Source organism: Polypterus senegalus, chromosome 3, assembly GCF_016835505.1.
Source record: "Polypterus senegalus isolate Bchr_013 chromosome 3, ASM1683550v1, whole genome shotgun sequence".
NCBI lineage: Eukaryota > Metazoa > Chordata > Cladistia > Polypteriformes > Polypteridae > Polypterus > Polypterus senegalus.
Window position 1 is genome coordinate 260,169,468 of NC_053156.1, and position 24,724 is coordinate 260,194,191.

Genomic DNA, 24,724 nt, shown 5'->3' on the forward strand with positions numbered 1-24,724 from the left:
AATTCTTTCACCAGGATAGATTTACCTGATTTACATAAAATAATTTCTCAACTGAGATCCTCCACTTGTGTCCTTGACCCAATACCAACAAGTTTTTTTCAAAGAAGTATCAAGAGTGCTAATTGATAATATTCTTGACATAGTAAACTCGTCATTAGATACGGGGGTCTTCCCAGACTCAAGAAAAATAATCTTGACCTTGCTTTTGAAAATGTTAGACCCATTTCTAACCAGCCTTTCTTAAGAAAAATTTTAGAGAAGGCAGTCATAATGCAGTTAAATAGCCATCTCAATAAACATGTTATTACTGATAAATTTCGTCAGGTTTTAGAACAAATCACAGCACAGAAACTGCACTCGTTAAAGTAGTAAATGACTTGCGGGTAAATACAGACAAAGGCCATTTATCTGTTCTCATCCTCTTAGATCTGAGTGCCGCATTTGACACCATTGATCACTATATTCTTAGCAATCGCCTTAGTCAGTGGGTGGGCCTCTCTGGCAGTGTTTTAAATTGGTTTGCATCATACCTGGCAGGATTCTTTGTTAGTTGTGGTAATTATAACTCAAAGACATGATATTCTATATGGTGTTCCACAAGGCTCTATCCTGGGTCCGCTGCTCTTTTCAATCTACATGCTTCCTTTAGGTCAGATGATCTCGGGGCACAACGTGAGTTACCACAGCTATGCTGATGACACACACAGCTGTATTTATCAATTGCACCCAATGACCCAGACACTGCTATTTCACTAACACAATGTCTTACTTGAGTTTCTAATTGGATGAATAGTAATTTTCTCAAACTAAATAAAGAGAAAACAGAAATAAATTAGTGATTGGCAATAATGGAGACAATGAGATTATTAGAAATAAACTTGATGCATTAGGATTAAAAGTCAAGATGGAGGTTAAAAAAAAAAGTTAGGGGTAACTGTTGCCTGTAACATGAATTTTAAATCATATATTAATTAGACCACTAGGACAGCATTTTTTCACTGAAGAAACATAGCAAAAGTTAGACCTCTTATATCACTGAAAGATACTGAGAAATTAGTTCATGCTCTTGTTTTCAGTCGTCTAGATTACTGTAAGGCACTCCTCTCAGGACTACCCAAAAAAGACGTAAATCGTTTGCAACTAGCGCAGAATGCAGCTGCTAGAATACTAACTAGGAAAAGAAAATCCGAGCACATTTCTCCAGTTTTGATTTCACTACACTGGTTACCTGTGTCATTCAGAATTGACTCTAAAATACTGCTTACGGTTTACAAAGCCTTAAATAATCTCGCTCCATCTTATATATCGGAATGTCTGACACCCTATATTCCAAAATGTAACCATGGATTCTCAAATGATTGTCTGCTTTGAATTCCAAGAGCAAAACTTAAAAGAAGTGTTGAGGACGCCTTCTGTTGTTATGGACCTAAAATCTGGAATAGCCTGCCAATAGGAATTCGCCAGGCTAATACAGTGGAGCACTTTAAAAAAAACTGCTGAAAACACATTACTTTAACATGGCTTTCTGATAACTTTACCTTCATTTAATCCTGATACTCTGTATATTCAATTCATTAAAATAACTATTCATGGTGGCTCTAAAACCCGTACTAACCCCTACTCTCTCTTCTGTTTCTTTTCCCGGTTTTCGGTGGTGGCGATCTGCGCCACCACCACCTAATCAAAGCACTGTGATGTTCCTACATTAACGGATTAAAAGCCAGAAATCTACATGACCATCATAAACAAGTCCTTCCATGAGAACCCTAAATACAATGAGGACTGTTTCATTTATGTTAGGTAGAATGCCCAGAGGGGACTGGGCAATCCCTTGGCATGGAACCCTTGCAGATTTTACTTCTTCTCTCCGGTTGTCTGGAATTTTGTTTGTTTTATCTGTCCTCCCTGGCCATCGGACCTTACTCTTATTCTATGTTAATTAGTGTTGTCTTATTCTAATTCTTACTTTGTCTTTTATTTTTATTTTCTTCATCATGTAAAGCACTTTGAGCTACATTATTTGTATGAAAATGTGCTATATAAATAAATGTTGTTGTTGTTGTTACATTTACAGATAAATTGTTAACTTTGTTCAAATAATGAATACTATTAATAGTTCCACATGTGGGGTGGCACAGTGGCAGAGTGGCAGTGCTGCTGTCTCGCAGGGAGTCACATCCCTTGTGATCCCTGCCTGGAGTTTGCACATTTTTATGGTGGTTTTCCACAGTGGGCTCAGTTTTCCATCCAAAGACATGAAGTTTGGGGACGTGCTGATAGTAAAATGATGCCAGTGTACAGTATGTGAGTGTTTGTGTTCACCTTGCGATGAGCTGGTACCCCATCCAGGGATTTTGTTTCTGTCTCCCGCCCAATGCTTGCTGGAATCAGTGCATCCCCGGATTGATGGATGTAATCATTAAACATCCTGTTCAGAGATATTGTGGCAAGGTGTCCTAGGAATTTAATGGATGTTTCAGGCACATGCGTCACATCGCGTAAAGTATAAACCTTGCGTTGGGTGCCATACTTTTCAGCTGACGATCTTGACTATGGCTTATTTTTGGGGTAGGGCTTATATTACAGAGCAGCCTGAAAATCATGCTTGGGCTTATTTTCGGAGTAGGTCTTATTTTCGGGGAAACACAGTAGTATTGCGTCAGTTCACCTTTGACAAAATGTGCATACTGTTTGGGAATATTTTGTTGTGGAATTTCAGAAAGCAAAGCTGTAGAAGTTTAAACCCTAACAAAATGGAATGAAAAAAAATACATAAACTAAACCTTTTAACCATCAAAAAGGACAAGAAAACCTGGAAGTGAACTATTACCATGGCTATTAAATCGTTAGTCATATTTTCTACTAGCTCATTCAGCCCTATCACTGATAAAAACCAAACAGAGAAACCAAGCAGAGGTCAGTGCCACACTTCTGGCTCTTGGAAGAAACACTGCAGCCACAGTTATTAAGTATTCTTGCAAAGAAGCAACAGCAGATTTGGTACTAAATTTATTTAAATTAAACATTGCTGTCTAAAAGTTTCAGATCTATTATATTCAATTACATTTTTCAATTATTTTATTAGCATTTTTTACTGCTCGGTTTCTGGTTATTTTAGAGTTTTTTTCATTTTATAGTATTACATTTAAAAACTAATACACAAATATTATATAAAAAATGTTTTTAATTTCTGCCTTAGTGGTTCCTGAAATAATTCTCCTAATTTCACCAGTCCTCAAGTGTAAAAAGGTCGAAAACACTGATATAAGCATATGAATGTTTAACTTTAGGCATGGAAAGGTGATGATGGAGGACACAAAAGCAAAAAACTACAGTTTACATTATTCCCGGAGGAAATAACGAACAGGAGTGATAGCTTGGCTATGCAGGAATTGTGCCAGTGAATATCACGGCTTTAATTTTGGTTTTAACTATAAATGTAGATAGGTAGATAGATACTTTATTAATCCCAAGGGGAAATTCATATAATCTAGCAGCATCATACTGATACAAAAAAACAAACAATATTAAAAGATAATGAAAATGCATGCAAAAACAGACAATAACTTTGAATAATGTTAGCATTTACTCCCCTGGGTGGAACTGAAGAGTCGCATAGTGTAGGGAAGGAACGATCTCCTCAGTCTGTCAGTGGAGCAAGACAGTGACAAAAGTCTGTCACTGAAGCTACTCCTCTGCCTGGAGATGACACTGTTAAGTGGATGCAGTGGATTCTTCATGATTGACAGGAGTTTGGTTAGTGCCCGTCGCTCTGCTACAGATGTTAAACTGTCAAGCTTTATTACTAAAATAGTGCCTGCCTTCTTAACAAGTTTGTCCAGGCGTGAGACGTCCTTCTTTATGCTGCCCCCCCAGCACACCACCGCGTAGAAGAGGGCACTCGCCACAACCATCTGGTAGAACATCTGCAGCATCTTATTGCAGATGTTGAAGGACGCCAACCTTCTAAGAAAGTATAGTCAGCTCTGTCCTTTCTTACACAGAGCATCAGTATTGGCAGTCCAGTCCAATTTGTCATCCAGCTGCACTCCCAGGTATTTATAGTTCTGTACCCTCTAGTACTAGTAATTTTACTAGTGTGGCCTTTATGTGGAGGATAACATGACTGCAGGTTTTGGATTATCTGATTTATTTTACCATGTATACAAACCAAATTAACTCAATGACTTTTAACATTTGGTAATTTAAAAGTAAATCAGTATTAACAAAAATCAAAATCAAAACATCATAACTGTTTAAAACTGCTCTAGCAAAATCACAAAGCAGCATGTCAAAAAGTCAATATGGCATGATACTTGATGCGCCACACAGCACAACAGCTTGCAGATTTCACAGGGCAAGTGGCAGTAAGAAAGCAGTTCTTTAAAGGACAAAATAGCGACTTGAAATACCAGGTGTGGACTACTGTATACTGGATAGTCTCCTCTTCACATCAGAAACAGACTTGCTTGACTCCACCACTGTTCAGCTATGCTTGATGCTATTGCACTGCGAGGTGCCTATCACTGAAGCTGGTGACCCTCAGAAATTTGTCTTCTGTTTTGGTTGTGACTTTGGGTTTGCCAGATCACCTCCTACCACAGTACACTGACCCTTTGATTTAGTTTATCTTGCAATTTCTCTTAATGAAAAGCTTACACTTCCAAGAGTAATAATGCTCTGTCTCATTTCATTTGTTAATTGCCATTTTCTTGCCATTATCACTGGAATATCGTCCAAGCAGTACTTCAGTAGGGTCAGTAACAGAGCCCGTTCCGACTCTGCCTTAAGACAGACAGATGGTCTTTAAGTAATCAACAGAAGTTGGTACACCAGTGCAAATTGCTTCTTTTAACTTGAAAGGCTTACTTAACATCTGCAGCTTGTAACTTATTTTTTGTTCTCTGAAGAAGGTCCATTTGTAATATTCTGATATTTCTTTTGTTCAATTTTTGCTAACCTAAATTGTAACCTTAAAAACCACTAGCAGTTAACTGCACACCTGTTCACCATTTAAGGTCTTTCATTGCATTTCAGCTGATTAAATGTGAAGAAAAACTGAGATCTTCTAAAACATTTGACTGGTAGTATGTGTGTGTGCACATATACCTGTATATCATTTTTTTGTTGTTATACAAATGGTGAAAACTTGCGATTAAATTCATTTTTTTCCTCAGAATTCTACACACAACGCCCCATAATGACAATGTGAAAAAAAGATTACTTGAGGTTTTTGCAAATTTATTAAAAATAAAAAAACTGAGAAATCACATGCACATAAGTATTCACAGCCTTTGCTTTGTACTCCAGGTGGGCTGCCATGTGCCTTTTACTAAGGAGTGGCTTCTGTCTGGCCACTCAACCATATAGGCCTGATTGGTGGATTGCTGCAGAGATGGTTGTCCTTCTTTAAGGTTTTCCTCTCTCCAAAGAGGACCTCTGGAGCTCTGACAGAGTGACCATCGGGTTCTTGGTCACCTCCCTGAGTAAGGCCCTTCTCCCCCAATCGCTCAGTTTTGATGGCCAGCCAGCTCTAGGAAGAGTCCTGGTGGTTTCGAACTTCTTCCACTTACGGATGATGGAGGCCACTGTGCTCATTGGGACCTTCAAAGCAGCAGGAATTTTTCTGTAACCTTCCCTAGATTTGTGCCTCGAGACAATCCTGTCTTGGAGGTCTACAGACAATTCCTTTGACTTCATGCTTGGTTTGTGCTCGGACATAAACTGTCAACTGTGAGACCTTATATAGACAGGTGTGTGCCTTTCCAAATCATGTCCAATCAACTGAATTTACCACAGGTGGACTCCAATTAAGCTGCAGAAACATCTCAAGGATGATCAGGGGAAACAGGATGCACCTGAGCTCAATTTTGAGCTTCATGGCAAAGGCTGTGAATACTTATGTACATGTGCTTTCTCATTTTTTTTATTTTTAATGAATTTGCAAAAATCTCAAGTAAACTTTTTTTTACGTTGTCATTATGGGGTGTTGTGTGTAGAATTCTGACAAAGAAAATGAATTTAATCCATTTTGGAATAAGGCTGTAACATAACAAAATGTGGAAAAAGTGATGCGCTGTGAATACTTTCCGGATGCACTGTGTGTGTGTGTGTGTGTATATAATATAATATAATATAAAAACCAGTAACAATGCACTGCACAATAACATGCAGTGAATAAATACACTTGACTTGAGCATGCATAGTTTTCGTACTCTTCTATACGTTTAGCATTCGTTTGCTCAGACGTTGATGTGCTTTCTGTTTGCTAAGCAGCTCTTCATTTCGCCACCCTAGCAGCCCCCTTCTCTTCTTTTGTTGGCATCTTTTCACGTTAAAACTGATTAAGTCAGTGTTTGTGTTGCAATTACTTAGTACATTTTCTTTAATTTATCACTTAAGCTGGCACTTAAGTCTTCAATCTGCCTCAAGAATGATTTAAGATATGAAGAGGTAGGGGAAGTGATGGCAAAGGCGGTAGGGATAAGAACGACGCCCGTACTTATGCACTGCATGGCCGACCTGCTGCCAAGAGTTGATCCTACAATAAAATAAAAAGAGGAATAACCTTGGAGGTCAATCATCACCCCGAATGCGTACAGTAGATGCCAGGTAGTATATGTGTACCAAATTTCAGATTAATAGTTCAAACAGTTTGCGAGCTACAGGTGATTTAAAATCCTGGACAGACAAACGAACAGCCACGGTAGTGTATTATTTAAGAATAATATAAGCCTTGTTTCATACAGGTACATTACAGAAAAAAATAAACAACAGGACAGCTTCTAATTATGAGAAGAATTTCATTTTCTTTTATGACATATGCATTACGGATAAATATTTTTGCATGTATTTAATAAGCATGTCATTTTAAGGAAATTTTTAGTATTTTTATTGTCACTGAACTATAAGCCTATAGAATTGCATTTTTTGATAAAAATATGAAGAATTAACACCTCTGGTGTATAGTTTCATTATAAAAATACACTTTAATATAGGACATAAGGCTTCAAAGCGTCTGGTCATGCAGGAGCTTAGTGCAAAAAGTTTTTTTTAAGGGTACAAAAAGTTTTTTAAAGGGATAAAGGGTTAATAATAAAAAAAAAAATCGGAATCTGCTGGTATCAGTCTTAAAAAAACCTTGTTAGAACATCCCTATCTTAGACATGGCTTTATTCATCAATCCAAGATTTTGAACAATACATATATAGCAAGTATCAAGACTTTTGGTGTGAAATGCTGGGCAGTTACAGAGATGAGTGAAGTCTTTTCTAGCTGATCAAGGCAGCTCTCAATTTCTCACAGCTAAGTCCAGGCCTGTGCCTCAACATTGAGTAGTCTCTGAAGTTGGACCATAAGTGTCCAAAAATGAAAAGACATTACTTGCAAGCCACTTTATGGGTGCAATATCCACTACCTCTCTGTCACAGAGAGACATCACTGAGACAGAACTACTACTTTCCTTGTGCTGGTGCAGACAGCAAGATAAATAGTCTTACTCTCTTTTCAGCAATTCAGAACATTTCCCAAAATGAAGCATTCCTGCCAAGAGATATTTGTGTGCACCTGCAACTACCTGCCCCTTTGAAAGGTTATTTAACATGAGTGCCAATGTTGTCCTTGAATCCAGATTCTTTGGACAGGCTTGTGTTCTTGTCATCAAACTTGTTAGCATTTTGTTTACATTTTCAGGCACTTTAGATACTGAGTTAATTTGTAATTCAATCTGTTTTTAGTTATATGGTCCTAGTAACTGATTAAGTAGTTCAAATTAAACCATCAGGGAAATAAAGCATTACAAATGTTCATTGTCTTATTTTGAATAGATATTCATTGATTGACTTATTCTACAAGTAAGGTGTTGAATTTTTGAAGTATTTGTTTTCATTTTTATGCAATCAGTTATATTGTCAGCTTGTATTTTTTCTTTGGCAAAGACTAATATATTGAGTCTATACTTATTTTTATATCTGCTGTGATTTTATGTTAAGTTCAAAACAGATTCAATGTACTGAAGCAAAGTACTTTTAAAATTTCTCATTTGGAAAACAAATATTGATATGATAAAGTTTTGTTACATGGTCCTGACTATAAATGTTAACATTATGACATGGTCCAGACTATAAATGAAACTTAAACCAGTCTTTTTAGTGAAAATAAAATATTGATACATATCAAAAATTGCTACATAACTTAAAAAATGAGATATATAGTTTTAAAGCCATATTGCCCAGCCCTATAGCAGCAAGGATACAATAGTACTACTACTACTTTGAGTTTCCAACATTACACCACAAGAAGTATCCATTAAATTAATATTTAATCTTAGCTGGGCACAACTAATGTAAAGATAATTGGCAGCACTGCACCATCCATCACTGAGGCACTATCTATACTAATAAAAGGCAAAGCCCTCACTGACTGACTGACTGACTGACTCACTCACTCACTCATCACTAATTCTCCAACTTCCCGTGTAGGTAGAAGGCTGAAATTTGGCAGGCTCATTCCTTACAGCTTACTTACAAAAGTTAAGCAGGTTTCATTTCGAAATTCTAAGCGGAACGGTCATAACGGTCAACAACGTCTGCCATGTTATTTATGGTCCCATCTTCACGAAATTTGGTAGGTGGCTTCCCTGCGCTAACCGAAACCAATGTACGTACTTATTTCAGTGGTATGACGCCATTGTCAGCCGCCATATTGAACTTTCCAACGTCACTAATTCTCCAACTTCCCATGTAGGTAGAAGGCTGAAATTTGGCAGGCTCATTCCTTACAGCTTACTTACAAAAGTTAGGCAGGTTTCATTTCGAAATTCTATGCATAATGGTCATAACTGGAAGCTATTTTTCTCCATATACTGTAATGGAGTTGAGCCTGATGGCCGTGGGGGGGCGGAGTTTCGTGTAACATCATCACGCCTCCCATATAAGCACGTGAACTGACTGTCAACGCAGTACGTAGAAAACAAGGAAGAGCTCCAAAAAGCACTGAAGAAAACATGCATTATACAATTGAGAAGGCAGTGAAACAATAAGAAGCGAGCGAGTGACACATACAACCATATTCATGAGTGCAGCTACTTCGGAAACAAAGCACGGTGCAAACCTAAAGTTTAAATTAAGTTCATAGACAGGCTGCAGATGGCGTTTGTCATGCACACGGCTAATGCGGGATACAAGTTTAAAGAGAGGACGCAGAATATAAGAGAGAGTTTTGATCACTTTTTAACTAAGTTAAAATTGCTGGTAAAGGTCTGTGCGTATGCAAATTTTGAGAGACTGTCTTTGTGGGGGGATTGACAGTTAAGGTGGGTGGGGGAGTGACGTTATCATCTCCCCTCCCATTCACCTATATATATATATATATATATATATATATATATATATATATATATGCAGGGGTGCGGAAATCCAACGCCCGACTCGTCCGATACGGATAAATTGACCATCGGACAAGCGTGTTTTCTGGTTTCAGTTGTCCGCGGACAAGTGCAATTTTTCTGGAGAAAAAAAGAATTAAAAATGCAGAGCAGGGCACATTTTTACCACTACTTTCAAATTTTAAACATTTGGGTACGTACTTTGTGCGGAAACTGTTTACTTAGGCATGTTCTTTATGTCTCAAATTGGTATTCAATATTGTTTACAAAATAATGGCTAATTTTTCAAAGGGGAATCACTCTTGTGGTCTTACAGAAGTATTTTACCCTACTATTTACACGCTTGGAGATGCGGTCATTTTTTTCATGCCGACATTACGATGTAATTTGATGATTTTTCATTATAATCTATAACTTTTATATATTATTAATAAAATAAATTTTTTCTACATAAAAATGCGGTCATTTCACCTACAATGCAATTGTTTTCGCCACATAAAGCTTGTTAGGCATTTGATCTTTTCTGAAATTTGCGATTTCGTGTAGGTTGTGATATATTGAGGAGTTAAGAAATTTATTGCGTGACATCAATTTTGATGAGCTGTCTATAGATCGTTTTTGATTAGAGAATTTTTTATATAAAACAAGTTGGTTTCGCGCTGTCAGTTTTTTAAAAACAAAGAAAACATTCTAACGGTTTCCAAATGTTATGAAATATCAATAAAAAATCTTCGAGGTTATTTTTTTTCCCCGACAACATCGGTAATATTTACTTCTTTGGAAATGTAACCTCTTGCTGAATTTCGAATACGGCATTAGGAATTACCTGCGTAATCCATAATGCACTGCGGTAAGCATGTTCTCGCTATATGCGTGTTGAAACTGAAGCAAGTAGCATCGCGGATGAGAAATGGATCATTTCTTGATTACAACTGGCACAAGAGGCCTTGAAAAACCTAAGGAAGCATAGTAAGGCCATGGTAAAAAAATACGGACACAGTGAAGACAAAAAAATGTAAATGTCGAGATTAACGTCGACATGTTGACTTTATTCTCGTAGTTTATTTTGTCAGTAGGATGTCGCAAACTAAATTTCATCTTAAAATGAATGTTTCATTTATTAGATATTCTCAAACCCCATCATAAATTAATGTAGCACATTAAATGCTTTATATTAAGTGATTCCCAACCCAGTTGTTAATCTCTGCGTGCTTCTTAAACTGACTTTCTCTTGCAGTGAGAGGCGCCAGCAGCAATCGCCGCACATTGACTTCATGATATTCCTGCTCAATGAACATTCAGAATACTAAGATAAATACTTGATAACTTTTTCACGATGAAATGCATTAAAGCATGTATTAGACATGGGTGGCGGGGGGCACGGTGGTGTGGCTGTAGTGCTGCTCCCTTGCATTAAGGGTTCTCAGGTCTCTCTACGTTCAGTGTAGAGAAGTTTATGGCGGGTGTGATGAGGCTCCAAAAAACTGTATATTTGAATGGGTATCGCACAGGTTTAACTGAAATATTGTGTAAATGTTGGGTTCGTGATCTGGAGGTCGGAGATACGAATGCAGAATTCAATGGATGTTTTTCTGAGCAGGCTTTCTTTATTGCATGTTTGCTGTGTCTATCGTACGTACTAAACCCCAGGTTCCTAGCCTTTGTCTTTCTCCATATAACCAATCACCACACGATAAACGTCTTTGTGAAATTAAAACTAGTTATAAACCTAGACCTCAGTTTTCAGAACTTTAAAAACAATTTTCGTTATACATGTTTAATTATGCCATCCATTCAGAGGTCTAAGCTTATAACTAGTTTTAATTTCACAAAGACATTTATCGTGTGGTGATTGGTTATGTGCAGAAAAAAAAAGGATAGGAACTGGGGGTTTAGTACGTCAGATAGAGACATGAGTCTAAAAGTAAGAAAAAAGTTGGTTCAATTGAAAAAGCGTTTTCTAAAGCTGAATGCTCAGAGGTTGAGCGTTATGCTAGGCTTTTCAATACTGCTTCTTTAGAAGAGTTTGATCCATGACCAGCTGTGGAATTCTGGCTGTCACCTGGCAACAGGCACTTCACTCATAAAAAACCTGAAAAGTCATCAGCATCCACTTCTGCAGGACCATCAGTCCAGGAACCATGCAGTTCAGCTCAAGCAGAAATGAACAGCATTCAGCCCATGCTGTCTGAGATGGTAAAGATTATTGGGGGAGAAGATGTTGCAAGACAAAAGCTGAAGAACATTGCAGAAAATGAATCAGGATAGTGTTCTGTTATGCAACTGTAATATATGAAAAAAGAACTAGTGCAACTATAATGAAGGCATTATTTATTAGCCAGTTAAAATAAGGGAATCTTTTATACAATGTTCTAGAGCAAGGTGGCAATATACTACTCCCTGAAAGAACTTTTTTCAGTTTTAAAATGGAAGGCAGTTTTGGTATCAATAAAAGAGATCAGAAAAATAAACTATTTTTCACTTTTGTTATTTGTTTATGGGCAAGTGAATTTAACTGGCGGACAAGTGGATTTTCTAAGTTTACTTGTCCGTGGACAAGTAGAAACAAATTTGATTTCCACACCCCTGATATATACACATACATACAAACATACACACAGGTATATATATGTGTATATATATATGTATGTGTCTATATGTGTGTGTGTATAGCTTTGGTCACTGAGTGCAAGGGAAAAATAATAAAATATAGTCTATAAGTTATTAAACAGTAAAACATTAACGTTTTAAGAGGTACATTGAGCACTACTGGAGTGGTTGCGGGTAAACTACATTTTAAAGACTGTGTAACACAACAGGTAAGTAGTACTAACAGCAGCTAAAATGTATATGGACCATCTCTCGGTAGTAGATCCCTTTTGAAAGGCGCTACACGGCGGCTGTGGTATAGAAATTACATTTTCTATGTGAACGTTCAAATTTCTGCCTCTGGTAATGTGCCTTACCGGCATTACCAGCAATTAAAGAAAATTAGTTTTGTGTCCTCTGCAGTGTTAAGAGAGAAAGGCTTTGGTTTGGGATAAAAGGAAAAAAGGTGTAAAGAAAGGAAAGTTGCCTTTTTCTTTTATATAGTATAGAGATGTGTTTGCTGACGATATGATCGCCTTTTGGGGACAGTCGCGGTGGGTCTTGTGTAGACTGGCGAGACGTCCCTGCCATTAATCGGCTGTGATGGCACTGTCAGTCCTCCACTCCTGTGTGTGTCTTCAAAATCCGAGCTGATGACCTCATAATCGTATACGTGCAAAAGAAAGTTTAAATCGCCTTAATATTAGTTTGCCGCGGTGTAGAAAAGGGGTCCCGTGTTTGCACTTGTCTGGGCTATAGCTCAGGGGGAGGATGAAAAAAATTAAAAGTGCTCACTTTGACTTAAGGCAGAAGCGCAGTCAGCATCTCAAAGGGCAGCAAATCAATGCGCACGTGCCGGCTGCTCGACTTTTGCTGGGCAGGAGACCCCAGTTTATGCAGACACGTTCACGTGATCAAAGTCTCCACGCTCTTTGGAGGTCATTCATATATATATATATATATATAATATACCCGCCTGGCAGCAGAGAAGTAGTGTGTTAAAGAAGTAATGAAAAGAAAAGGAAACATTTTAATAATAGCGTAACATGATTGACATTGTCATGAGTGTTGCTGTCATATATATGCCTGCCTAAATAAGTCACCCTCGCTCTTACTTTTTACCGTTCATTTAATCATGGCTAGTGGCGGAAAAATTATAAAATGGAAGGAGGATTACACCGAGTATGGCTTTACCAAAACAATTATTGATGGCGAATCGATTATTCATAAAGCTTGAAAGCTCTGTTTTTCTGTGTTAACCTCATATTTTTTTCAGACTTCTTCTCAAACTAAGGTGGTGCGAGGGTAAAATGAATTGGGATGCGCTAATCAATGTAATCGGTGTACCAGGAAATCATGCATTGACAAAAGTTCCCCTTTGCTTGTAATGCAAAGTGTGATTAAATGCATTATTTTTTACGTTATGGAGCACATGCATGAAACTTCTCAGCTGTGCTTGTGCTAAGAAAAGGAAAGATTTTAAAAATAGCGTAATACGATTGTCAATGTAACCTTTTGTAAGTAGTGCCTGGAGGATTCAGTGTGGAGAAACTGTAGAGACAGCGTGTGTATTAACTTGTGGATTTTTCTGTGAGTATTTGGTGGCAGTGTGACAAAGTTGCTTCGAAAGACGGCGTTAGCCGCGGAGCTCAGCTCAGAGCGAAATGAGGTAAATGGGAGGGGAGATGATGGCGTGACTCCCCACCGCCTTAAATGTCAATCCCCACAAACACAGTCTCGGAATTTGCATAAGCACCCCTTCACCTACAATTTTAACTTAGTTACAAAGTGATCAAAACTCTCGTTTATATCCTGCGTCCTCTCATTAAACTTGTATCCCGCATTACCCGTGGGCATGAGAAACGCCAGCGGCAGCCTGTCTATGAACTTAATTTAAAGTTTAGGTTTACACCTTGCTTTCTTTCCGAAGTAGCAGCACTCATGAATATGGTAGTATATGTCACTCGCTCACTTCTTATTGTTTCGCTGCCTTCTCAATTATATAATGCATGTTTTCTTCAGCGCTTTTTGGAGGTCTTCCTGGTTTTCTACGCACTGCATTGACAGTCAGTTCACGTGATTACGTGGGAGGCGTGATGAAGTCACACGAAACTCCACCCCCCACGGCTTTCGAGCTTAACTCCATTACAGTAAATGGAGAAAAATACCTTCCAGTTATGACCATTACATAGAGAATTTCAAATGAAACCTGCCCAACTTTTGTAAGTAAGCTGTAAGGAATGAGCCTGCCAAATTTCAGCCTTCTACCTACGGGAAGTTGGAGAATTAGTGATGATGTCAGTCAGTCAGTGAGTGAGTCAGTGAGGGCTTTGCCGTTTATTAGTATAGATATATGTTTATGTGTGTGTTACGTTATTATTAAAATGTTTCCTTTTCATTACTTCTTTAACACACTACTTCTCCACTGCGAAGCGCGGGTATTTTGCTAGTTTATATATAAACTCTGTTAAACAAGTATTTAAAAGAGTCAGGTTTTCTTGCTCATTTGACTATGCAGATAAACCTTAAACAAACAAAATGTTTTGATCAAAATATAATACTTTCCAAAAAAAGAAAAAAAAACTGTCAACACAAATCTATGAAATATCTCTCCACTTTCAAATATGCTTAATCAATTTTAACAAACTAAAAGATAAATGTAAATGTGTTTTATATTGTAATGCCAAGAAAGAGGGAGAAGCAACCAAATTTAATATTTTATGTTGATTACTATTACTATGGAAAATCTGAAACTCAACAGAATCCCTTTTTAGAAATTCTTTAATTGAAGATTTAAAAAATGAACTTCCTTATGCAAAGCTAACCTATGCAAAATAAATCCACAGATCCAAGAAATAGATATGTAAAGAAGATTTAATCTCCACCTCACATTTAACCAAAAACCACAAATGAGACACAGGAATGCAAAACACATATTGACATCTATACCAGGTCATCTGCTGAATTCACATTTGTTTCTTCTGAACAGCAGAGACAAGCAATTGACCATCTGTGAATTGAGCTACTTAACAGTTTGAATTATTGTGCTTTTGTGAGTTTATTTTTATGTTCCAGTTTTCACAAAGACCTGTTTAAATCTTCTTTCTCATGGAGAAGAAGGAGTGATATAATATATAACATGTCTCTGCCTTTTTACTAGGATGCAAATGGAAGTGGCTTACAAAGTTCCAAAACTTCTGTACAGTAGAACCCCATATCCATGTGTTTGGTTGCCAATGCTATTTGCTATGGCTCATAAATATTCTTCTTCATTCGGCTGCTACCGTCAGAGGCTGCCACAGCGGATCATCTGTCCGCATATTGATTTGGCAAAATTTTACACTGCATGCCCTGATGTAACCCTCCCCATTTATCCGGTCTTCGGACCGGCACGAAGAAACACACTGGTTTGTGCATCCCCTTAAAATAGATAATTCCATAAATAAAAGATCACCACATTCCATGTGCAGCAATCCAAAAAACCAGCACACAACAGCAAGATATGGAGAGTGCCTATGCATCTGACACAATTTTCACCGTGCTGACACTTCAAGTACAGTAGAAACCAGCATCTAGTGTTCTCACTGTCTGCATTCACTGCCACATTATTGCAGTGCTGTTGTGAAAAAAAAAACCTTAATTTTCAAAACTAATGGCCCCAAAACGCCAAAGCATGTATAGTGATGTTGGCAGCATTTCAAAGCCTAAGAGTAGCCATGAAGTGTTTCCCATCAGTGAAAACAACGAAGAATGGCGAAGTTGGTACCTACAATAGGCTGAGATATTTTTTTAAGAAAAAAAAAATGTGTTTAAACTGTGCATGTGCACAAGATATTTTTCACTGCTCCATCAGAATCCCATTCATGAGAGAGAGAGAGAACAAGTACATGTTGTGCATAATTTATTAATGGGTAATTATCACTTTTAGACCTCATCATCACAAATTTTATTGAAATTTGGCATTCTGATTTGGTCATACAAGTAACCCCTGGAACAGAAACTGCATGTCTTGGATCAATATTAATATCTAAACTTATGTGGGGGCGGGGATTATGACTTTGACTGGCTATATCTCCCTAAATATAAGCTGCACAGAAATTATGCTCATATCACTTTAAAGCTCTTTTCGGCTCTATATTTTCAGTAAACCACTATGTGATCCCCAAAATAAAAAATTACCACGTTATGAGTAAAACGGACTAAAACCTGTAATTTAAAATTGGTTACTAAAGTTACACATACTGTAACTCTATCAACCACAAAAACAAACTTCAGAGGTGATTGAACCACTAGGGTCAAGTGACCATAATGTAATACAAGTATTTTGCAAGAGTGCAGATGCAAAGACTAAAATTGTTAAGATGAACTTTGGTAGGGCTAATTTTGAGCAGATGCAACAAAGTCTAAGTAGGATAGACTGGGATAAGCTTTTAAATGTGGAGACAGTCGAGGAGCAGTGGAACAGGTTTAAAAATGTTTTACATGTAATGCAGGACAGATACATACCTAAATTTGGAATTAATAGGAAACTAAAAAAAACTTCACAGTGGATTAATAAAGATTTTAAAAAAAAGTTGCAAAGGGAAAAACTGCTTTATAAGGCATATAAGACTAATGACTACAAAGTGAATCATGGAGCGTATGAGAGCATGAGGGCAACCATTAGGAAGGCTATCAGGGAGGCTAAAAGACAGTTGGAAAGGAATATAGCAGATAAGGTGAAAGAAGACCCCAAGAGATTCTTTCAGTATTTGAGTAGTAAAAGAACAGTCAAGGAGGAGGTCAAGTGCATCAGGAATAGTAAAGGGGAATTAAAAGATACAGACAGTGGAATAGCGGATGCCCTAAACTTACATTTTTCTGAGGTGTATACAAGTGAGCAAGTGGACAACCTCCCAGAGGTAAACGCAACTACTAAGGAGGTACTGAGGGATTTGGAAAATGTAGAGGGAGAAGTGCTGCTCAGATTAAATAAGATGAAATCAAACAAATCACCAGGACCAGATAATATTTATCCTCGAGTTCTTAAGGAGGCTTGTGAGTACATATACTGTATAAACCCTTGACACATATTTTTAGGAAGTCACTGCACACTGGAGAGATTCCGAAGGACTGGAAAATGGCAAATATCATCCCATTATATAAAAAGGGTGACAGGGCAGATCCAAGCAACTATAGGCCAGTAAGCTTAACATGCATCACAGGAAAATTAATGGAAGGAATTATTAAGGATAAGATTGAGCAACATCTGGCAAGGACAGCAGTTATTCTGAACAGTCAGCATGGGTTCAGAAGAGGGAGGTCGTGTTTTACTAACAAGCTGGAATTCTATGAGGAGGCAACAAAAAGATACGATCAAAGTGGAGCTTATATTATTTATCTGGACTTTCAGAAAGCATTTGATAAGGTGCCACATGAGAGGTTGGACATCAAGTTAAAAGTGGGAGTTCAGGGTAATGTTTTTAGATGGGTGCAGAATTGGCTCAGACACAGGAAGTAGAGGGTGATGGTACGAGGAACCTCATTAGAACTGGCCGATGTTAAGAGTGGTGTTCCACAGGGGTCAGTGCTAGGGCCGCTGCTATTTTTATATATATATATATATATAAATGATTTAGATAGGCATATATGTAACAAGCTGGTTAAGTTTGCAGATGATACCAAGATAGGTGGATTAGCAGATAATTTGGAATTCGTTATATCATTACAGAAGGACTTGACAGATTTGTGGCAGATGAAATTTAATGTCAGTAAATGTAAAGTATTACACATAGGAAGTAAAAATGTTAGGTTTGAATACACAATGGGCGGTCGGAAAATCGAGAGAAGGAGAAGGATTTAGGAGTCATAGTGGACTCTAAGCTATCGACTTCCCGACAGTGTTCAGAAGCCATTAAGTAGGCTAACAGAATGTTAGGATATATAGCACGATCACGATGTGTGGAGTACAAGTCCAAGGAGGTTATGCTCAACCTTTATAATGCACTGTTGAGGCCTCATCTTGTGTACTGTGTGCAGTTTGGGTCTCCAGGCTACAAAAAGGACAGGTCCAGAGAAGAGCACTAGGCTGATTCCAGAGCTACAGGGGTTGAATTATGAGGAAAGATTAAAAGAGCCAAGCCTTAACAGTTTAAGCAAAAGAAGATTAAGAGGTGACATGACTGAAGTGTTTAAAATTATGAAGGGAATTAGTACAGTGGATCGAGAGACTCCATCCATCTTCCAACCCGCTGAATCTGAACACAGGAATGCAAAACACATATTGACATCTATACCAGGTCATCTGCTGAATTCACATTTGTTTCTTCTGAGTGAGTATTCGGAGCATATAAGTCTACACACCCATGCCAAATTCACAGATTTTGTGTAATTGAAATTTAAATTAAAAAAAAACAATATAAAATTCTGTCAGAACTTATTCCACCTTTATTTCAAAATAAATAAGAAACTGTTTAGTGAAAAATGGTGGAAACAAATCATAAAAAAATCTGGTTGCATTAGTGTGCACACCCTTCGATAGTCAAGGTCGTGGCAGCGCTCAAAATCAACCATTTACAATAAGTGTCATCTCAAATAGAAGTTATTATACACCTGACATCAATTAAAGTGCGCTCAGATAAAAAGTTCGGCTGTTCCAAAAGCCATGGTCAACCAAGAGCTTTTAAAACATGAACTGGATCTCATCACTGAAAAGTATCAGCCAGAACAGGGGTACAAAAAAGTATCCAAAGTGCTGTGGAGAAAATATGGCTCAACCATGACTCCACCAAGGTCAGGACGTTCCTCCAAGATTGAGGAGTAGGAGAAAACTGGTCAGGGAAGCCACCACGAGGCCTACGGCAACATTAAAGGACCTGTAGGATTTCCTGGCAAGTACTGGTTGGTCCCTGACATATGATAACAATCAGTCATGTTCATTTGTCTGGGTTGTGGGGTGGGCCAGCAAGACAAAAACTTTTTTTTTGGAGAAAAACATCCAAGCCCAGTTAAACTTTGCAAAAAGGTTTACCTGTCTCTCACAACCATGTGGAAAAATGTATTATAGTCTGATGACACCAAGGTTGAAGTATCTGGCCATAACTAAAAAGGTATGTTTTTCACAAAAATACATCATCAAAAGAATGCCATACCCACAGTGAATCATGGTGTAGGTAGCATTATACTTTGGGGCTAGTTCAGCTGGAACTGAGGCTTTTAGTTAAGGTGGATAGAATAATGAATAGCTCCAAGTAGCAGTCTATTTTAGCACAAAACCTTCAAGCATCTGCTAAGAAGCTGAACATGAAGAGGAGCCTCACCTTTCAAGCATGGCAATGATCCAAAACATATGTTAAAATCAACAAAGCAAAGGCTCCATCAACTGGACATGCCATAACCCAGACCTTAATCCAACTGAAAATCTGTGGGGTGACCTGAAGAAAGCTGTACACAGAAGATGCACTCGTAATTTGACAGATCTAGAATTTATTGCAAGGAGGAGTGGGCAAAAATCAACAAGTCCAGATGTGCCAAGTTGATGGACTCTTACCCCAAAAGAAGCTGAGTGCTGTAATAAAATCGAGCGTTGCTTCAACTAAGTAATTTAGGGGGTGTGCCCATTAATGTTTTGTAAGATGCTTTTTCCTTTTTTCACTAAACAGTTTCTGATTTGTCCATCTCTTTATAGATTGCAATTTTGCAATAAAGGTGGAATATGTTCGGACAGAATTTATCTTGGTTTTACTTTTTTATTACACAAAACCTGGCAAAGATATTAGTCAAGCATAATTGTTGACCTTGTTTATTGCTTTCCCATCATTGCATTTTGTTTATCAGGCACCACCTTGATTGGAATTATCCAGTATGATGCGATGTTGGGTTGTTTGGGATGTGTTCCCATAAGTTGCATCGATGACAATGACATCAAACTAGCTGGAACAAGTAGCTGGGTATTTCGCACTTGGCTAATGACCTTCACGAGACCATGCTGCCTACTGTCTCTGACTTGCTAAGATTATGTAAATAAAGGCTAGAACTAAAATTGGCATTAACTTCAATTTAGTTCCATATGTTACTCATTGACTGTTGACCCCAGGCCAAAGGACTCAACTTGTGTCCTGTGCTGCGAAGTATTCAGGTCCCACACACCTTACCTGGTATCCACTTCTTGCAAAAAATATACAGACCTTTTTTGAGTGCATTTAACATTTGAGCAATCAAAGATTTTGAATTTTACTTGTTGGATGTGAACAGTCTTCAAAGAGAAAACGGAATGGAGGACATCAGTTTGTGCATGCAAAATATCTCAATTTTGAGATATTTTGTAAATATCTTAAAACAATTAAAAAAGCACAAACAGTACAAATGTATATGCATCACCAAGAATACTTAGGATACATTCAAATATAGTATTCAAATTTTAATTTTTGTATAATTTGACAGCCCTATTTTTTTTTTAACTGTTGAACTGGCAGTTCTAAACCGTTCTCATCACATAATGTGAGCTCTGGCATCTTGTGTAGGAACCAAATGACAAGGGAAAAGAGATACACTATTTCAAATCCATTGAGCAAGAGCAGTTTTTAAAGAATTATTATTTTTTTAATTAATGTTAATTCTCTTGAGATTTTTTTTAGGGAAGACAGAAGTTTCCATGTAAAATAGTTATTTAAGCTAATGACAACAAATGTTTTGTGGTAAGGTAGTTATACTCATTACACATGGTGCTGGATAGTGAAGAAGTATTGCATGTTGATTAACACAAGAATTTCACTGTACTCTGAATTCTTATCAAGAAAGACCTTATAAATTTATATACAGAAAATTTTAAATAAAACACCCAGTTTGGAAAGATCTGCCCTAAACTACGGTTTTGCAAAAATGTGTTTTATTATGCAAAAAGGGTAAGTATCCCCTTTATGATGGAGGTACAAAAACGGCTCTCTTTTAATCATCTTACATTAGATACAAAATAAAATGAACTTGCAAAATAGTTTTGTTAATAATGATGCTACTTAATCTGGGCACCTTAACAATTACATTTAATACTGAATTCATTAAATTTTATTATAAAATAATTCCACATAAGCCCAGTGCACTATATATTTCAAACATTTTTATCTGTTACATCCCAGCAGAAAATTAATAAATAAAAAACACAAAAAAAAGGTTTTATGGTTAATGTTGCTGTGTTCAGTCAGAATATATTGCAAAGTTTTAGAAATAGTTACTAGCAATAGATCTCATTTAATGTTTAATGGAATTTTAAATGAGTTCATACATATACTAAATGATTTTATAGTGCTCATCAAAACAAAAGAAAGAAGAATGAACAGTATGTCAACTCCTGGAAACAGCCAACTTCTCAAAATTCTTTATTAGACCATATAAAGGTGTAATACTATAAAACACGCAAAGAACTAATAACTTAGAAGAAAACTACAAAATAATATGGTCATTAAACAATTGGACTCGCGTTATAAAAACTGAAACTGCTGCAAGGTGACGGTCAGTTGCGAAACGGGCATTTAAAGATGGCATAACAAAGTAGTCAAAAGTGGAGAGATGCATTGACAAACCTCCGTGACACACCATGAAAACAAAATACTGCCTACTAAAATGTGCACTGTCATTTGGCAGACTCAGGGAAAAAAAAAAATACAGGATTACTCCTGCAGACACTCTCTTGCAAATGCCATTAGGCACTTAAGGAAAGAAAATAAAAAGACAGAAGGATCTAGCAACTATTCAATCCATCCTGTAAGTGCTCTTCTCGAAGGACAGGTTCAGTGTGCTTAAACAGATTTAATAAGCAACAAAGTATAAAACCTTCAGCATTTACCTACAGAATCACATTGTACACATATATGTATATAATGAAAACATGTCAAGTCCAAAAGCCACTTCTACCTCAGAGTAGTTCATGCCTCATACCTGCCTGTAATGACTGTGAAAGCAATTAGTGTTCAAAAACAATATAAATAGCATACATGAAAATAATCATTCTAAAAGTAAAAAAAAAATCTAAACTTGAGGATACGTTGTACACTGGTTAAATAAAAACAAATCATGAAAATAAAGAATTTTGTTCAGTCCGGGATAACAAGACAGCGTATACTCTTGGCACCGGATAACCGGCCAAAAAAAAAAAAAAAAGGAAAACACAAACATCAAATTCATAGCTAGCTATCCCGCGAGTTGTAGCACTTGTTTAAACGAACCAGTCTAATGGGCTACAGCTAGCAAAGTCCTGCTGTTTTGCTGGGTGCAGGCCGCCTTTCCTAAAGGGTAGGGTCGGTGGGTGCCAAGCAAAGTGTAGCAGAAGCAAACGTCGACCTGTGTTGCATTCTTTGCATTACGTCAGGTGCGATAACGATTTGTGTGGTAGGCTGAGAAAAGCACATAGGTGTGTCAAATACAAAGGGACACAGATGGCAATAGTGCATGGTTCAGGATACCAGACGGCCGAAACATTTCTTTTTCTCTCATTACCCGAGCTTCACTAGTGTGATACATTAATGTACACTTATTTTCAAACTCAACTCCTGCACTTCCAAACACACCTGGCAAATAAGACGCCCCCTCCCCCCCCCAAACCACTAACCCATATAAAAGAAACGGAAATATACACAACCCTGTCAATATAAGTTTCTAGACGTCGCTGCGGTTCCTTGCAACTACAATTATAACATGAAAAAAATAACAAAAAACGTACCCATGCTGTCCCCGAACAGAGGACTCCTCTTCTCCTTTCAGTTTTTATCCCAGTGTTTCTTGTTGGGTTTTATCGTATGTGTATCTGGACGCTGCGATATCTACTCCCTCTTGGCAAAAGAAAGCACTTCCACGTTCAATTGTTTGGTTTTTAACCTATTCTAAAATAATATGTTCGATCATCTGTTCTATTTGGTCTTTTCGTTAAAACTAAATGTCTAATAGAAGTTAGATCCGGTCCCCTTCTTCCAGACTTGTCTTGAAAACTCTTGTGTTTGCCACACACACGCACACACATCCACAAAACAGCAGAAAACTCCGCGAGATTTCTCTCAAGGATCCCGCGAGATCGCCTCACTGGAAAGTTGAAGCGCTCAGGAGCCGCTAGCTCTAGGAAGAGGGAGACGGGATACGTAGCCCGCGTGGAACTTTGGGACTGGAAACAGGCACCCGGAGGCTGGCGGGATGCTGCCTGAAGCACGGAGTTGTCAGCAGAGCAATAGAGGGCGCAGCTTTCGACTAAACTTTATTCGCCTGCGGTGCAGTTCTTCCCATGTTCAAAAATAGAAAACTCTCTTACTCCTACTCAGCTACTGAACCTTAGACGAAAGCAACGTGTTTCCTAGTTACACGTCACGCCGCTGAAATGTTGCGGGCATGAAAGCGTTATATGACGTTTTCAGCTTCGCTTACTTGTAGGGCTCAAAGAGAAAAAAATTACAAAATAATTATTGCCAGTACTTTTCCCAGCTTACAAAGCATCATATCGTGCAATTCAAAACTAAATGAATTAAATTACAAATGACATACGGTTAGTGTCCATTTTTCCACCGTCTTTGTTTTTGCTTCATAACATAATTGTCAGTTCCATGGCAGGCTCATTTCTTAACTCTTTAAGCCTATACTCCTCATAATGTTTATTCTTTAACCTCCACATTATATACGTTATGTTACGTACCTGCTGACTCACTGGTACGAGAAAACCCCTACATTTGATACACCATTAGACGCGTTTCCCGTTTAGTGATAAAAAAAAACCTAATTTTAGGCCATTTTTGGACCCTACTTTGTACAGGAAATTCCACGCTTACGATAAAGAGTAACCCAATAGGTGTCTTCAGTAAAATGATAATAAGGACTTGAAGTTGTACTGCCACATCAGCCGAACTCAAGAGTTCACCCTCTAATTGGGTTCAAAGGGTCAAAGTTGCTCGTTTTTATATAAGTTAGAAAAAAGACAAGTGTCCGTTATATAGGCATTTAGAGTGTCACTTTATGTTGTTCTAAGGTTGAATGTCAGGAGTATACTATTTTTGTTTCTTGATTCTTTACCGTTGGTACTAGCCCAGTAAGGGTCAATCCAAGAAGGTTACAAATGGCAAACATAAGCTTGTGGGGTGTTGTGTTATACTATTTCAAGGTCAGTGATTACGAGTATGGTTTTGATTTTTTACTAACGGACCTTTATCAGAGTGAAAAATGACCAATTAACAGCGTTGTACATTAAAATTAAACCAACATTTATTCTGGATTATGATGCAAATGATAACTGTCACATGATGTAAGCTTGTGAATGTTTTGTTAAAGTAGAACTTATTTAGAAGATTAATAGCAGTTCAGGAATGAAAAAGTATTTGAGCTGGTTGATTTTTACCATTAGAACCTTGAACCTTTGATCTGATGGCAACAACTGAAATTGAGAATGTATTGGGTGAGTCCTGTCTGACAGAATACACTCTGCTTTCCATAATACCTTAATATCCCATGAGAAAGCAACAAAAAAATACAATCAAAGTGGTACATGTGATATTATTTATTTGATTTTCAGAAGGCTTTTGATAAGATAGCACATGGAAAATTAATTATCAAAATAAAAAACTGGGAATTCAGGGTGTGGTCTATCTAAGTGGGTACTTTATGTTTAGGTTATAATGCACATGTAAGCTCTTTCCTGGAGTACTGTGTTTAGGTTTGGTTTCCATATTACGAAAAAATATATAGCAACACTACACAAGGTTCAGAGAAGAGACACTGGGCTGATTCTATTATTAAGAAGTA

General features: G+C 37.5%; 1 protein-coding gene across 2 annotated transcripts in view; it reads right to left on the reverse strand.

Moving 5' to 3' along the window:
* The window catches only part of LOC120526086 (CD2-associated protein), a 244,183-nt gene extending 221,151 nt beyond the window's left edge, over positions 1-23,032 (reverse strand). The window contains exon 1 of one of the 2 annotated variants that reach the window (XM_039748981.1): positions 22,668-23,032. In XM_039748981.1, the coding sequence (XP_039604915.1) occupies positions 22,668-22,671 (4 nt within the window). In that variant the 5' untranslated portion in view covers positions 22,672-23,032. The remainder of the gene's footprint in view (positions 1-22,667) is intronic. The other variant, XM_039748979.1, reaches the window with a different exon arrangement.
* Between the last annotated feature and the right edge of the window lie 1,692 nt (positions 23,033-24,724).